Source organism: Chionomys nivalis, chromosome 19, assembly GCF_950005125.1.
Source record: "Chionomys nivalis chromosome 19, mChiNiv1.1, whole genome shotgun sequence".
NCBI lineage: Eukaryota > Metazoa > Chordata > Mammalia > Rodentia > Cricetidae > Chionomys > Chionomys nivalis.
The window spans coordinates 22,010,289-22,025,356 of NC_080104.1; the positions used below are offsets into that span (position 1 = coordinate 22,010,289).

At 42.1% G+C, this 15,068-nt stretch overlaps 1 protein-coding gene across 2 annotated transcripts in view; it reads right to left on the reverse strand.

The window, feature by feature from the left end:
* Smap1 (small ArfGAP 1) overlaps nucleotides 1-9,588 on the reverse strand; it is a 73,204-nt gene extending 63,616 nt beyond the window's left edge. For both annotated transcript variants that reach the window (XM_057794762.1, XM_057794763.1), the window contains exon 1: nucleotides 9,272-9,588. In XM_057794762.1, the coding sequence (XP_057650745.1) occupies nucleotides 9,272-9,389 (118 nt within the window). In that variant the 5' untranslated portion in view covers nucleotides 9,390-9,588. The remainder of the gene's footprint in view (nucleotides 1-9,271) is intronic.
* Nucleotides 9,589-15,068: the final 5,480 nt, after the last annotated feature.

Sequence of the window (15,068 nt, forward strand, 5' to 3'; positions counted from 1 at the left end):
AAAAAAAAGAAAAAGAAATTAAGTTCAATTTGCATTTTACCAGAAATCCATTTTGTTTTCACCAAAATAATAACCTTCAGAGAAGCCCATGTACTTATCTCTATCTGTTAATGAGTTAAGAATACTAGTGACAGTATTATCCTGAATTATCTCCAAAAGACCAATATAATCATAAGGATCCTAGAAGATGTAGTGGTCTAAAAAAATTAATAAGGGAACATAAGGTGGTTGCTGATGTCTTTGAGGGTAAAAGCAGCCATGTGCCAGAAAGTAAGAAAAAGAAAATCAATTTTTAGAATTTCTCCTACATCTTCCAGATGGAACAAAGGCCCACCAACACTGGCTTTTAGTGCAGAAGGTCTCATTTTGGACTTGAGCTCAGAACTATAATAGGATGCACTATATTGTTTCAAGCCCCGTAATTTGCAGAAATATTTTTCTAAAACCAATAAGAAGTGGTATAACAGAGATCACTTTATATCAGTAAACATACTCTGCTTGTTTTCTGATACAATCACAAGTTATTTTCAAGAGCATAAATACATGAACTAAACACATCAAAACTAAACTCTAATTCTTATGGATTTTCTTGTATCAGAAAATAAAATTATCCTGAATATGATTTCCCACAGAATCCTCCTTATTTCTTTTTAATCTGGGGTCTGGAGTCATCATTGGTCTTTGAAATATTCACTTTAGAAAAGATCAAGATCAGATATCTGAAATTCTATCATCAATCACCCCTAAAGCAACTACCTGGATCTCTTGTAAGATATAGATTAAAAACTGGATGAGTGGGGAGAGAGAACAGACTATGAAAGTCTGTGAGAAAGTTCTTGCAGCTCTCAAAATCCTTACATTTACCATTCACCATATATGAACATAATACTAGCACATGATCCAAATAGCTTTATATAAAGTTTAAATGAAATAAAATTTCAAAGTGTAAATGAAATTAAATTTTAAGTAAATTCTCCAATATTGCAGCTAAATGTTATGGTAGTTAAACATAGTCTAATACTTCAAGTAGAAAATTATACTGATAAATACACATAGACTGGACATTATCTATAGATGTTTTCTTTAAAATTAAGGGTAAAAGATTCTTGCAGGGCCAGCAATACGACTCAGAGAGTAAAGGCACTTGCCACCAAACCCAATGACCTGAGTTCAATTCCAAGACTCACACAGTTAAAGGAGGGAACCAACTTGTGTGAGTTGTCCTCTGACCTCCACATTCATATCATAGTACATGTCTTCCCATATACACAATAAAATTACATTTTAAGGGAGATGGCCATGGTAAGATGCTTCAGCAGATAAAAGTGCTTACCATGAATACTTGCAACCTGAGTTTATTACCACAAACACCACAAACTTATGTAAAGGTGGAAAGAGAAAAACAAGTAAAACATCCTCTGACCTCCACACAACACACCTGCCAAAGCATGTGTGCACAAGTATGTACACACATACACAGACACCAGAGACACATACACACACATATGCACAACACAATAATTTTTAAAAGGGTGTTTTTATAGAGCCTAGGGAGATGGCTCAGTAAGGATTCTTGCTTGGCAAACAAAGGGACCTGAGCTCAAAATTCCAGCACCCACATAAAATGCTAGGTAGGGCTATGTGCTTGTATCTCTAGAACTTCAGGACCAACAGGCAGATCCTAGGACCTTGCTGGCCAATCACTAACATCCCCTTTTGGCTTCTGTGTCTACACAGATGCATATACCTGCACACTTACATACACACACCTACATAAAGAAACAAAAATAAAGCTACTTTATCTAATTGTATACCTTCAGACTAAGTTTGTGCCATAAAAAAATAATTAAGGAAGTAGAGAGATGGCTCAAATACACTTGGTACTCCTGCAGAAGATTGGGGTTGAGTTCCTAGCACCTACATAGCTCACAACTCTCTGTAACTCCAATTCCAGCAGAACTGACCCCCCTCTTCTGGCCTCCATAAACACTGTGTGCATGTGGTGTACTTACAGGTAGGCAAAGAACTCATATGCAAAAAGTAAAAATAATCTTTTAAAATATTTTTGTTTAGCCAGGCATGGTGGTGCATGCCTTTAGTTCCAGCACTTGGGAGGCAGAGGCAGGCAGATCTCTGTGAGTTCAAGGTTAGCCTGGACTACAAAGTGAGTTCCAGGACAGCTAGAGCTGTTTCAGAGAGAAATCCTGTTTCAAAAGACAAAAAAAAAAAATTGTTTAAACTAAAAAATTCTAAAGGGAGGAGGATTGGATTTATTAGTCAACTAAAAGTAGAGATTTGTTGAACCCTAATCATTCCAAGGAAGCACTGTAGTGAAGTGTCAAGACTTCAACATGTCCTGTGTGATACATACTGAAGCATATATATTACCAATTATGTTGAGGTCTCCAAGAGCACCCTCAGATTCAACAATTTGCTAGAGCTCAACAATGAGTTATAGTGGATGCTGCTATGATTTATTATAGAAAAAAGATGGTGAGCACAATCAACAAAGGGCAAAGGTCTAGGGAACAAACTAACACAGGCAATCAGGAGCAATGAGTTTTCTTCCAGTGGGATTACTCTGGACACAATTATTGTAGCAGTGGGTTCTAACAATACATGAACTATTGCCTACCTGAGATGCTCACAAGAGCCTCAGAGCCTAAGACATCACTGGTTCTAGCCAAGCAGACACTGCTGTCTTGCACTTATGCAATTGAAAAACTACGGGGAGGGGGGGGTCAGCAAAAAAAAAAATGTTTTTATACAAACATTTTAGGAGCAATTTGAGACTCATTGTTTCACATAGTGAGACCATCCCCAAATCCAGGTTTTGCAAATCAGACAACTTCTCTGCATATCAGTGGATTAGTAGATCTTTTAGAGGTCCACGTGCCTGTTCCCTATTTTGATTCCCAGTTCCTAAAAAAGGATCTAAAATACAGTAGTCATGTAAACCTTTTTTTTTTTTTTTTTAAAGAACAACAACAAAATCCCTGACTCTACCCCTCTTGGCCCTACAGTACTGGTAGAGCTGTTCAGGATCTAGACTATTTCCTCATCAGTAAACAGGATGAAAGAAAGGAGCACCTCAAAAGGCTGCTTTGAGAATTAAGTAGTATAAGGGTTTTGTGTCTATTAACATCTTTAACTGGCTTATGGACCACACTTAAAAAGCGTCTGCAGGAACAATGGTATTTAATCTTGATAATGGTGGGCTACAGTTTGGACGCAGTCTGATTGTCAAGCCTTCCTTCTGAAGGTGCAGTCCTCAGTGTGATGATGTGAGAGAGGTGGAACCTCTAAGACATGAATCCTCTGAGCTGTGGAAGTAGCTCACCCACACAAACACAATAACCTGAATTTAATCTCTAGCACACATGTAAAAGCTAGCACGGTGGTGTGTGCTTACTTAGAACCATGGAGGCGCAGACAGCTCACTGTACCTAGCCAAATCTGCAAGTCCCAGAGTTCAGTCTCAAAAACATTCTCCTGAAGAATGACACCCACGGCTGACTCTGGCTGCCACATACTCATATATATACACATTCACATATTCACACACAAAAGAAATAAACCCATATAGTAGGTGACTAGGTCACTAGCAGTACTCCACTTGAACAGTACTTCTCGCCTGATCTTATTAGTTCCTGTGAGTTGTTATAAGAGCAAACGTAAATCCTCCCACTCTCTGGCTTCCTGTCTGGGTGATGTCCCCTACATGATCTCATAGATATTTGATACAAATAAGGGGGCCCTCCCCACAGCCTCTCAAGCTATGTAGTCTTTTCTTTAAAGTACCAAACTGCAGCAGAAAAGTAATATAGCCCAGAAAAAAGTTATAAAGGCCTGACCTACTAGAAAAATTGTATCTGTGAAATAAACTGCTTACAGTGACTACTTTTACTACCCTGTAGTCAACTTTTCTGATAATTACAACTTAAACAAAACACCCTCTAAAGTACTTTGGTCATACCGGGAAAACTGAAAACTAAGAAAAAGTATGGCTGGATTCTATCCAGCAGAAGATCACTAGCAGAGGTACCATTAGCAGTAAGAAAAGCAAGCTTGAGTTTATGATTTACATGATCAGAACACCAAATGTTTTATGTATGATTGTGTGTGAGAGAATTCGTGTGAGTGAGTGTGTGAGAGAGGATTGTTTAAGAGTGTCTGAGAGAATGTGTGAGTGTGTGAGAAAAGTGAGCATGTAAGGGTGTCAGAGTGTCTTTGTGAGAGAACATGTGAGAGTGAATACTTAGGAGAGTATATGTGATCTACCAGAATGTAATTCTCCAGTGATGAAGCCAAAAATAAAAGAGTATCATAAATAAATCTTTAAGGGACAAAAAGGAGAAAAAGACTACAGTTCAGGTTTTACAGTAATATTATGTCAGTGAGAGACCAGTGGTTTCCACTCCAGCTCTGGGATGAGGGATCCGCACAGGATCATCAGAGAGAGCATTAGCAGAACCCGAAGGACAACAGAACCACAAAGATTAAGGCTCAGCATTTGAGAAAACTCTCAAATTGACAACTTTTTAAAAGAATGATAATCACACACCTCTGTGTATATAAACTAATTCTGTAAGATTAACATCAGCTCCCCAGGGTAAACTTTACTTTTCAGTAAAAGTTCCTCTAGAAGAATTTTCTCCAACAAGTGTAAAATAACACACACACTAAAACCTGTTCTGAAATCTCCCCCTCCCCTGTTAACTCTTGGGACTGCCTCTTGCAAGCAAACAAGCTCAGCTGTTTCTACTTTCTGAGGAGATTAGAAAGAGACAAGACTCTTCAGAAGGCAAGGTGTCTGAACTGATGAGATTCTGCCAACTACATGCACATGAAAAGCACAAATGTAGTATGAGCCGTGCCCTACAGTAGGGACAACTGACAAAAATGTCTAATAGACAGTGTCTCCCACCTATCACCAACTGTGAGAGTGAAAAGCAGGCCAAGACAACAGTGGCAGGATGTGTGGCCTATCAAGTGAAAGTCCAGAAATGACTCCTAAGTTTTACATCCTGCAGTTTTCCCAATGATTTCTAGAGTCCCTGACAAAAACTAGATAGAGTGGCTGTTTCCTGCTCTCCACCCTGGCCCATACACTGACAATCCCTTTATCCTCATCCATTGTCTACTAGGAAACATCACCTCACTAAATGACTCTCTCATCATTTCTACCATCCTGACTCTTCCTCTGATTTGCCACTATCAAATCTGATCATACTTAGTGACTGATTACCAAAATAAAATGGCCATACAGAAACCACTTCTATCTCTCATATACCGTACCCTGTGTGACATACAGCTGTGTCCTCTAATTCTTGCTCTACCTAGCGAAAGCACACCACCTTAACTCCCAAGACTCCAGTGATTAACAAATGCCACTCCCTTTTACAGATGCACCCTCATTCACACACCTAGCTTCCTGCCACTGACTCCATGTTCATTCTTCCATTCATTCATACAACCAAAAGGTATTTACTGAGTTTCATTTACCTACGAAATGTCATTCACTGTGCTTAGGGTTGAAGAAACGACTCTGAGCAAGATAAACAAGATCTCTTCTCCTTCAAAGCTATACTTCATTTAACAGGAGTATGGAATGCTCAATCTTACTTCAGTAATGTTCTAATTATAACTGTGTAAGTAAGATTCAGGGCAATGTCTCAAGTGTACAAATGAAAGCATAACTCAGTCTGGGAGGACGAAGGGGAACTGATTCCCTGGAAAAGATATTTAAGCAAAATGTAAAGATGCATAGAAGCTGAGCAAGGGGACAAAAAAAAAAGGCAGAAGGCTTAGAGGTAGGTGTAGGACCAGTATGTGAAAAGGCATGGGGCGACACTCTGGGAATCATGACAAGTCAATGGGCAAAGGTCAAGACCCAGGGAAAGAGCTAGAAAAGAGAGGGTTGCATCTTATAGCTGCTACTCTTGCACTCAGCACACTGTCAGAATTATTCCAATATTCAGTCTCCATTAAACACGCTCTTTTCAGTCTTACAAATGTTTGTGCCCCAAAACCTAATCCAGTGCTTAACTGTCCTAAAGACATGTGGGATAAAGAAGTGTTTGATCTAAGTAAGCAGCTTCTCTTCCAGATACTAGAAAGTTTGAACAAAATGAACTACTGGGTTCAAAAACATGAACTTCTGACTGCCCTAAAATTAACTACTGAACAAGAGAATAATTTTCATTCTAATTTTTATGTATTTAAAAAGATCAAAACCAGCATTACTTATGGACAAAGCTCTAAATTCTGAAACCAAATTTAAGATGGCAAAGGAATTTCCTATCCTCATTGCCATCAATTAATAACCCAGAGAACTGCTTTTTAACTCCCCACAGTCACAGACAGCCAGAGATGTGCAGCTGCACCTGGCAGTTCTCACTCTCCAGTTGTACAATGTACTGACGAACAGGGTCAGGAGCAGAAACTAGCTAGCACCTGTGCCATCATGTTCTCCTTCCTTACTAAAACTGTCAGTACAGGAAATACAAGCTAGTGACTAAGAAAATGTCAAAATCCAACTGGCATTCCTCTACTAATTATCGGGAGGTAACAGAACAGGGCAACTATTAACCCTACGCTTTAGTTTAGGTACATGTTCTCAAAGGATGGGGAAAATAGTCTTTGAAAGTAAGCAAACAGAATTAACCAGGAAATAGTTTTAAGACAGAGTAAAAGTTCAATGCAATTACTATTCGGCAAGAGAAACACTGAAACATATACAGAATGGAATGTCTCAATAACTGATCTAAGAGCCTTGTGTCTTTCATGGGTACATTTCATCAAAACTTCACATCCTACATTTATTACATTATTGGCGCATATAACAACAGATTGAAAACTCATACAAAAAGTCAAGAATTCTATTATAAGAATATGCCATTATCAGCTCACCCATAACAAAGACACAAAAACTTTACAGAAATATATTTAAAGTTATACAGTGTGTAGCAATGCATACTCAGGAGACAGAGACAGGAAAATCATGAGACTCAGATCAACCAGGACTACATATGAACCCATCACAAAATAAAGTGGGAGGGAAAAAAAGCCAGGGATAAACAGTGGTAAAATTACTTGCCTACCATGTATAAACCACTGGTGTTTGATTTCTCCAGCACATACACACAAAACTATAAAATCAAGCCTAATTAAGAAATGGCTCTACCTGTGAATATTTCCTGAAGTATCAAGATAAAACAATGAAATAATTTACAAAAATGCTTTAATATTATTCTAGATTTAGTAGAAAAAATATTTCTAAATTATGGCAACAGATTTCATGACCTTCAAGTTCCACCCTTTGAGCTCTTGATAGTAGTTTATCCTACTTTTCCACATCTCAAGAGAAAAGGAAATACATACACACACACACACACACACACACACACAAGATGTTCATTCACCATACATGGATTGCACAAAAATGATAAAAACAAATGTCGCCTACCCTTCAGAAGTAAAAGCACTTAATTAAAGAAGACTGTGACTACTCTCCTTCCATTCTCAAAACCAGCACATGAAAAACCATTAACACATTGAGTGAAAAACTGATTTTCTGCAATACTGTTTTGGAGAAAAATTAAAAATTTTAAAGTTACTTCTATAAACAAAAAGACTTACTGACTCAGTGAATATTTTTTAAATGTGTGTGCACCACCTGCACCCCTTCTGGCTACAGGGTCCAGAAGAGGGCATAGGATCCCGATAATTGGAGTTACAGAGTGAGCTGCCACGTGGGTGATGGGAATCAAACCCAGGTGCTCTGGAAGAGCCCTCTCTCCAGCCCTGAATCACTTACTTCTTAATGACAGACAGCTGTCACGTTTACCAGCATCTTAAATCTGTTATGACTCAAGACAATGAAACGCAAACTTACTCTAACCCCTTTCTTTTTCTTGGTTTCTGAAAACCATTTTTGAGTGTATATGAGTAACAAGGTAAGCAAGTAGCTGAGCTTCAACACAGAACAGTATTACCAAATAACCACATGCAGAACCAAGCATCAAGCAAGCAAACGTTCCCACAACAGTCAGGCACACCTCTTCTTTTAAAGGCCTTGCCTAGACATTCCATACGACATACAGCTGACTCAGTCAAGTTACCAGAATATTGAAAAGTGCTTCATAAAATTTCTAATTAAAGCATGTATATGTGATTCGCCCAGTAAGCCAGCAGCTGTTATGACAGAGAGATAAGGCTGACATTATGAGACTCAATTTATTCAAATGTCACCAGTCTACTGCAATGGACTCTTTTGCAGAGTGTTGAGAGAAAACAGTAAGACCTCAAGAAAAGTAGGTTAAATAATGCAGAAATCTTGGGCAGCATTCCCAAAGACCTCTGCTCCGATCAACTACCTATTAATAATCAAAGAAATGTACTTAAAATAACTATTTTCCTAACTCCATACGAGCTTTGGTGTTTTTTTTTAATCTGCAACATGCCTCCCATATTACTTACAAGACATTAAAAATAAATCACATCTCCAAACAAAACATATCAGCTAAAAATAGTGTATCTATCTCAATGGCTCAAGCAGAAGCCCTTCTACTGAACTAAACTTAGTGGGTTTTTTTTTTTAAAATCTCTGGTTCGTCAAAATGCATCTTCTATGTTTATGAAGCACACAAGGTAGTGTCCATATATTCTCCAACGTGTCGTGGGGGAGACTCTAACGACTAAACTCTTCATGAACATACTGAACATAGCCCACTTTACACACACGACACACGCAATCAAACTCCTCTTCACTACAGCAATCCAGAGTCAACATATGTGTGCATATGTGGTTCATAACATATACAAATGAGGGGGAGCCTTTCTCGATTATGTTTATGCAGTAGAATTTCAAAACACCGTCCTTTTTCAGAACCAGAAGTAAACGCCCAGCGCAAAGGCTGTCAGGTGGGCGGCCAGGTAGGCTCCACCTGGGACGCGGCGGTAGCGGGGAACGGGAGGCCGTGGTCACGCGGGAGGGTCGAGAAGGGGACAGGGACCTAAGGGCGACTCCACCCACGGAGCAGCTCCCGCTGAGGCAGGAGGGCTCCCACAACCCTCCTCAGCACCACCCAGCCGGCGCCCCGAGGCGGTGGCAGCATCGCGACGCCGGCTCGGGAGCCGGAGGCTGAGGCCGCGACCTCCGTCCGAGCCCCAGGCTGAGGCCGCCCGCCCTCCAGTCAAGGGCCGCAGGAGGGTGGGAAGGTCACGGCCGCAGGAGGCCCCGGCCGAGCGGCCACCAAGCCCGCGCTACCTTTGGCCTCGCAGTCGGCGCAGTACTTGTTGTCCTCCTCCCTCAGCAGTTTGGACAGGATGAGCTGGTGCTGCTCGTTCAGCTTCTGAGCCTTCTCCCGACAGGAGCGTGTCGCCATGTCGGCGGCGGGGCGGCGGGCCGGGACGCGGGCGGGCGGGCGGGCGGACGGCGCTGGCGGAGCCGGGCGAGCGAGGGCACCTGGCGCCGCTGGGGCCGCGGGCGGACTCGGCCCAGGAAGCGGCGGCGGCGGCAGCGGCTGGAACCTGAGGAGGGGCGGCGGCGGCCGAGGCAGCGCCGACGTGTCCCGCCTCCTCGCCCGGCCCGCCGCACGCTCCGCCCCAGCCGGCAAGGGGCGGGGCGGAAAGAGCCGCGACTTCCGGGAGGACGGAGCGGTGGACGCTGCGCGTGCGCCCAGCTGCCCGTGCGCCGGGAGTGTCCCAAGGTGATTCCAGGGCGAGTTTCCCACTCTTGAGGAGTGATTGTCGCTTGAGGTCTCTGGGGACCTGAAAATGGGAGCGCTTTTGCCAAGAGGCGACTTTCAGCTGTTCCCCGGCCATTGCTTTTGCGTACACAACACGGGAAATGCTCAAATTATAGTAATATCGAGTATATGCATAGATGGACCCCATGTTTGGGCATCGGCAATTTGGAAGCAATATTCTAGAATCTAGAGATACGCATGGAATGAAATGGGACTAAAAGTGTCTTACATTTTAGGGAAAGATAGTAATCTCGTAGTGACGTGCGTTGGGGGTTGGGTGGTTACTCTGGCATTAGCTATTCACTCATTTAACCGGAACACATTCAGTGGTATTGATAGCTTCATATACAAATAAATGAGACCAAGAGTCTAGTCACTTGGCCGTGCTACAAGTTGAAGAGTTAAACCAGGCAAAAAGTCCCACCCAGGAAGAAGAAAAGCGATCAAGGAGAGAAATGTTTAAAGGGGTGTCACTTCAGCAAGAAACCATGCGCTGCTAGGGTTTCTTCCCTGGGCGAAACCTCAGTAAAGTCTGTTTCTTCTCCTAAGGTCCCAAAGACAAACCGGTACAATTCCACCAAAACTCACCCAGGGAAATCAATGAGCTTGTCAGGCTGAGACAGAGTAATGGGTAAAGGGTACGAGAGGTACACAGGTGACCTTAAAGTAGCCACACTGGAAGTTCTTCATCCAGCAGGGACGACGGATTCTCCACGGCTGCCTAGAATGGAACTCCCTCCTTGATTTCCCCCCACATACTTCCTCTAGCCCCTCCACCAGAACAGCTTCAAGCAGAGCAGAATCACATACAAATGATTGAGGGATAATTGGATATTCCTGTAAGGGTCCCATAGCGCCTCCCTGTCTGACCCTCCTACACTGATAGAGTCAACAGGCCCAGCTGTGATGATCTTTTGCAAGCAGGCCAAGCAGAATTCCTGAAGACTAAGGCAGTTTACTTCAGGGGCTCTTCCTACACAGCACAATCTGAACAACATTCTTCAGTGCAAGAAGAGACGTGTGAAAGAGAAGAAATTCTGATTACAGCCCGTCAGGGTCATTGGGTTTGAACTCAGTGAAACAGTTGGAATGATTTGGCTTGCTGTGGATTAATATTAGCAATACTATATGGGGATTATGTAAGCCGAATAAACATAGCCTTAGCCTGTGGTAGGAAAGATGCTAAAACTGGCAATAGGCAAAAGATTCTCTGTGTTACACGCTACCTAACTCTCTTGGGCTTAAGATTCCAGAGGGATAGGAGTCAGTTGTGGCAGCAAGCCGCAGGCATGGCATGTGGAAAAGAAGCTAAAGACTCACTTCTTAGGACAACAACCGGGAAGCAGAAGAGCATGTTGGGAACTTATAGATGCTTTTTAAAATCAAAACCTAGCCCAAGGGGCTTACTTCCTTGAGCAAGGCCACACCTCCTAAATTTACACAAACAGTGTCACTAACTGGGGATCAATAATTTCAACGTCGGGAGACTAGCTATAGGGTTGGAATGCAAGGAGCACGAGACACAACAGGCTCTTTTACCAGGAAAAATGACTTCAAAGGCTTTGTTCTCAGTGAAGCAGAGAACGATGTGGAGAATCTGGATCTTGGAATCTGTTATCAGAGAAACAGATGATAGGGCTGGTACAGTAACAGTCCAAAGAAGATCTGATGAGGCCTATTTTAAGGAAATAGCATAGGATTTGAGAGATAGAGACAGAATCAAGTGACATTTTAAAATTAGAAGCAGCAAGATTTGGCAGCTGACTGTGTGGGGGGGGGAGGGAAAGGAGGTGAGAAAAACACTAAGATTTCTAAGTTGGGAGACAGGTAAAATTGAGATGCCATTAACCCAGATCAAGATGAGAAGGGGCAGGCCCTTTTGGTTTGGCAACAACAGAGCTGAGCTGGTGGCGCTAACCTGCTAACCCTTCCGGCATTCTACCCATTCACAGTCCTACTGCCTGTCACTAAGGACTTCCTAGTCAGCAGCATAGTCACTGTTATCTCAAAGCCTGACACCTGTCACAGCCTAGCAAATACAACACACCAGAAAGCAGGTCATAGCCTAGAGCCATAGAGCATCCTAAGGACAGCATTGTTTGCCGACCCCAAGGCTCAGGTGTCCTGTTTCCTGGAGGGGCTACCTGGCTGAAATGGCACCAGTTCTCTAGGCAACCTTCAGGTTTGCCTTCCAGGATAAATACAGATGCTGTTGTTTTGTTTCTTGATTTAAAAAGACTCTTCACCAGGCTGTTGAGAAGTGAGAGGGCTTATTCAGAAAAAGCATTTGCCACCAAAACTGACAACTTAAGTTTGATCCCCAGAACCCACATGATGGAAAGAGAGAATCAACTCCCACAAGCTGTCCTCTGAGCTCTGCATCCATGTTATAACACCATCCATGTGGTAGCGTGTGCTCCTATACACACATACACACACACACACACATACAAATAAATAATAGTTTTAAAGCTACACCAAAGAGGCTTCCTCTCCTTTCCTCCACCACTGTGCCTCTTACTCCTGACTCAGTCTCTCACCATGTCATCTCACAAAAGACTTTCAAAATCAAATGATTCCCAGCCAAGAAATAAAATCAAAACCAACCCATTTCCCCCCGCAGACTGACATCTTAACCAAGTCAGATACAACTCCAAGGCACTGAAGGAGAATCCTGCTCAGTCTGGAGGGTGTCACACATCAATGACACAACGTTACAACTGACTGTGTATGCTGTGTCGTGGTCACCAGTCAGTCTTACCAGATGAAGCTGGAAGTCTTTACCCTGGAGAATTGGTCATGTTTAGTTGGGAATCTGACTTGTTTTTACCTGTTCTGATTTGAGTCAGTTGGCTGTTTGGGTAATAGATACACAGAATTATTTGAAAAGAAAAAAAGTTAAACCAGAGAAGGCTACTAGTTGTGGCTCCCAAAAACTGCATAGAACACTTTTATGATCTGTGATCAAGTACCAGTATTCTCTTCTTCATAGAAAGAGTGAAATAGTGAAATATATATACATATGTATGCATGTTATATATACAAAATACATATAAATAATTACACACACACATACACATGTATGTCGGCAAACGGTTGCCATGGTATACATATGGAGGTCAAAGGAGTTGGTTCTCTCCAAGAATCAATTTCAGGCCATGAGGCCTGGTGGTGTCTACCTTTACCCACTCACTGGTCCAAGAGTAAGTTTCTGTTGAAGATGACTCACCCAGCCCTTCCCCACCTTCCTTCAGAAGTGAGTTCTTTTCCAATACTCTAAAAGCAGGAGCCTATTTATACAAAGATTCACAGCATTCCACTGCTCAACATAGGAAAAAGAACTTTGCAAATTCCTCCATCCTCATCCTTTTAACACAACAACAGAGACACTGAAATGTGTGTAGCAGTCAAACTTGCTACAGGTAGCCAGCAGGACACAGGCAATCCTTTGGTCACCAGGATGTAGCTTTGGAGACCAGAAAAGCAATCTTCATATGTCGCTAAAGGCAAAGGCCTTATCCAACCGTGGAAGGGATGACTTCTCCTCTCCTCGTGTCTGACCATGGAAACTGTTGACTTCTGGACGTTGCTCTCCTAAGCACTTTATCAAAGCATAATTAAATAACCGTGGGCAGCTTTTTTGAAATTGCCTCTTCTCGTCCTATACCTTCCCCAACCCACTGTCTTTTTACAGGACGATTGACAGTTCCTCACAGCTCATTTGGCCATCCAGTCAGCGACGTATTTTTGAGTTCCTTCTGTGTTCCATGTGCTGTGCTACGTAGAGGGGATAAGCATTGATGAAGAAGAGTGGATAACGGGGCGTGTAGTGCACAACTGCAGTTACAACGCTTAAGGAGGGATGGCAGAAGAGGGAGGAGTTTGAAGCCAATCTAGACTAGATACAGTGAGACCTCTCCTCCCTCTCTCTCTCACTCTCTCTCTCTCTTTCACACACACACACACACACACACACACACTAAACAAACAACCCACAAGAACTGCAAACAAAATAGTCATAACCTCATCCCTCACTTCTATAACAGCTAACAGTCTATTTTACACAAAGACCAGCTTACCCAGAGCCTTCAACACAGTGTTAATACGTATGAAAACCTCAATAAATATCTACTGAAAGAAGGAATAAGCAAATGAGACTGAATGTTGGTACTTGTGTATGACAAGATTTAGCTTCTAGAAGTGAATGAAGAATGAAGAAACATAGCTCGTGTGTGTGTGTGTGTGTGTGTGTGTGTGTGTGTGTGTGTGTGTGTGTTCCAGGAAGTTCTCTGGAATAAGCTGTGGCACTAAGGAGAATGGAAGAGAGGCTATGTCACTGGTGGACCAGAGCCAGGATAGCTCCTGAAAGTCCAGTTTTATATTCTCATTTTTTACTCTAAAGTCACAAGGTGGGCAGGCAAGCAAGCAGGATTTGACAGAAGCGTACTTGGCAACCAGCAAGTTATTAAGGGCAATGACCTATTGTTTCAGCTATTTCTCCAGGTCACTCTGTTCCAGCAGCAAGTGAAGTCATGTCTGGCAAATAGGCAGTGTGGCCTGTGCTTTATGTAAATCAGTAAATAAATCGGTTTCTAATAATTAGTCTTTTCTACCTAATTCTACTTCGTATTTATATTTAAGATACACACACACATACACACACATATACTTGAGACAGGCTCTTTCTATGTAGCCTTTATTTACCTAGAACTCCCTATGTAGAGCAGGATGGCCTCAAATTCAGAGATCCTCCTGCCTCTGCCTCTTGAAAATTAAAAGCATCATGCCATCATGCCCAGCTGAAACATAACTTTTAAAGTAACTTTTCAAAACATAGAATCTAACATACACAATTCCGTTTTATAAAGCCTTCTTTTTAAATTCTTTTTGTTTTGTTTATATATTATTAATGCATGTGTGCAGACACTTGTGTGCGCGGTGTGGGTGTGAAAGTCAAAGGGCAGCTCGTGAGCGTTCATCCTCTCCTTCCACCCTATGGCTGCTGGGGATTGAGCTCAGGTCATCAAGCTTGGCAGAATGCAACCTTACCAGCTGAGCCTCCTTGCTGGGCCTATTTATGTCGCTTCTAATTTACTTCCAATCTTGATCAAATCCCATATTTTATTTGGTACATCTGGGGTTTTTTCCTCACTTAATAATAAATTTCACAGAATCAGCATTTTAGTTCCAAAAGATAAATTCTAACTAATCATAACGGCACTGTCAATGTCAAAATTGAAAATGGCACTAACGACAAAACCTAAAGAGGTCTGATTGGGTGCATTCTGCTCTCTTAGATCTGACCGAGACAGGGAT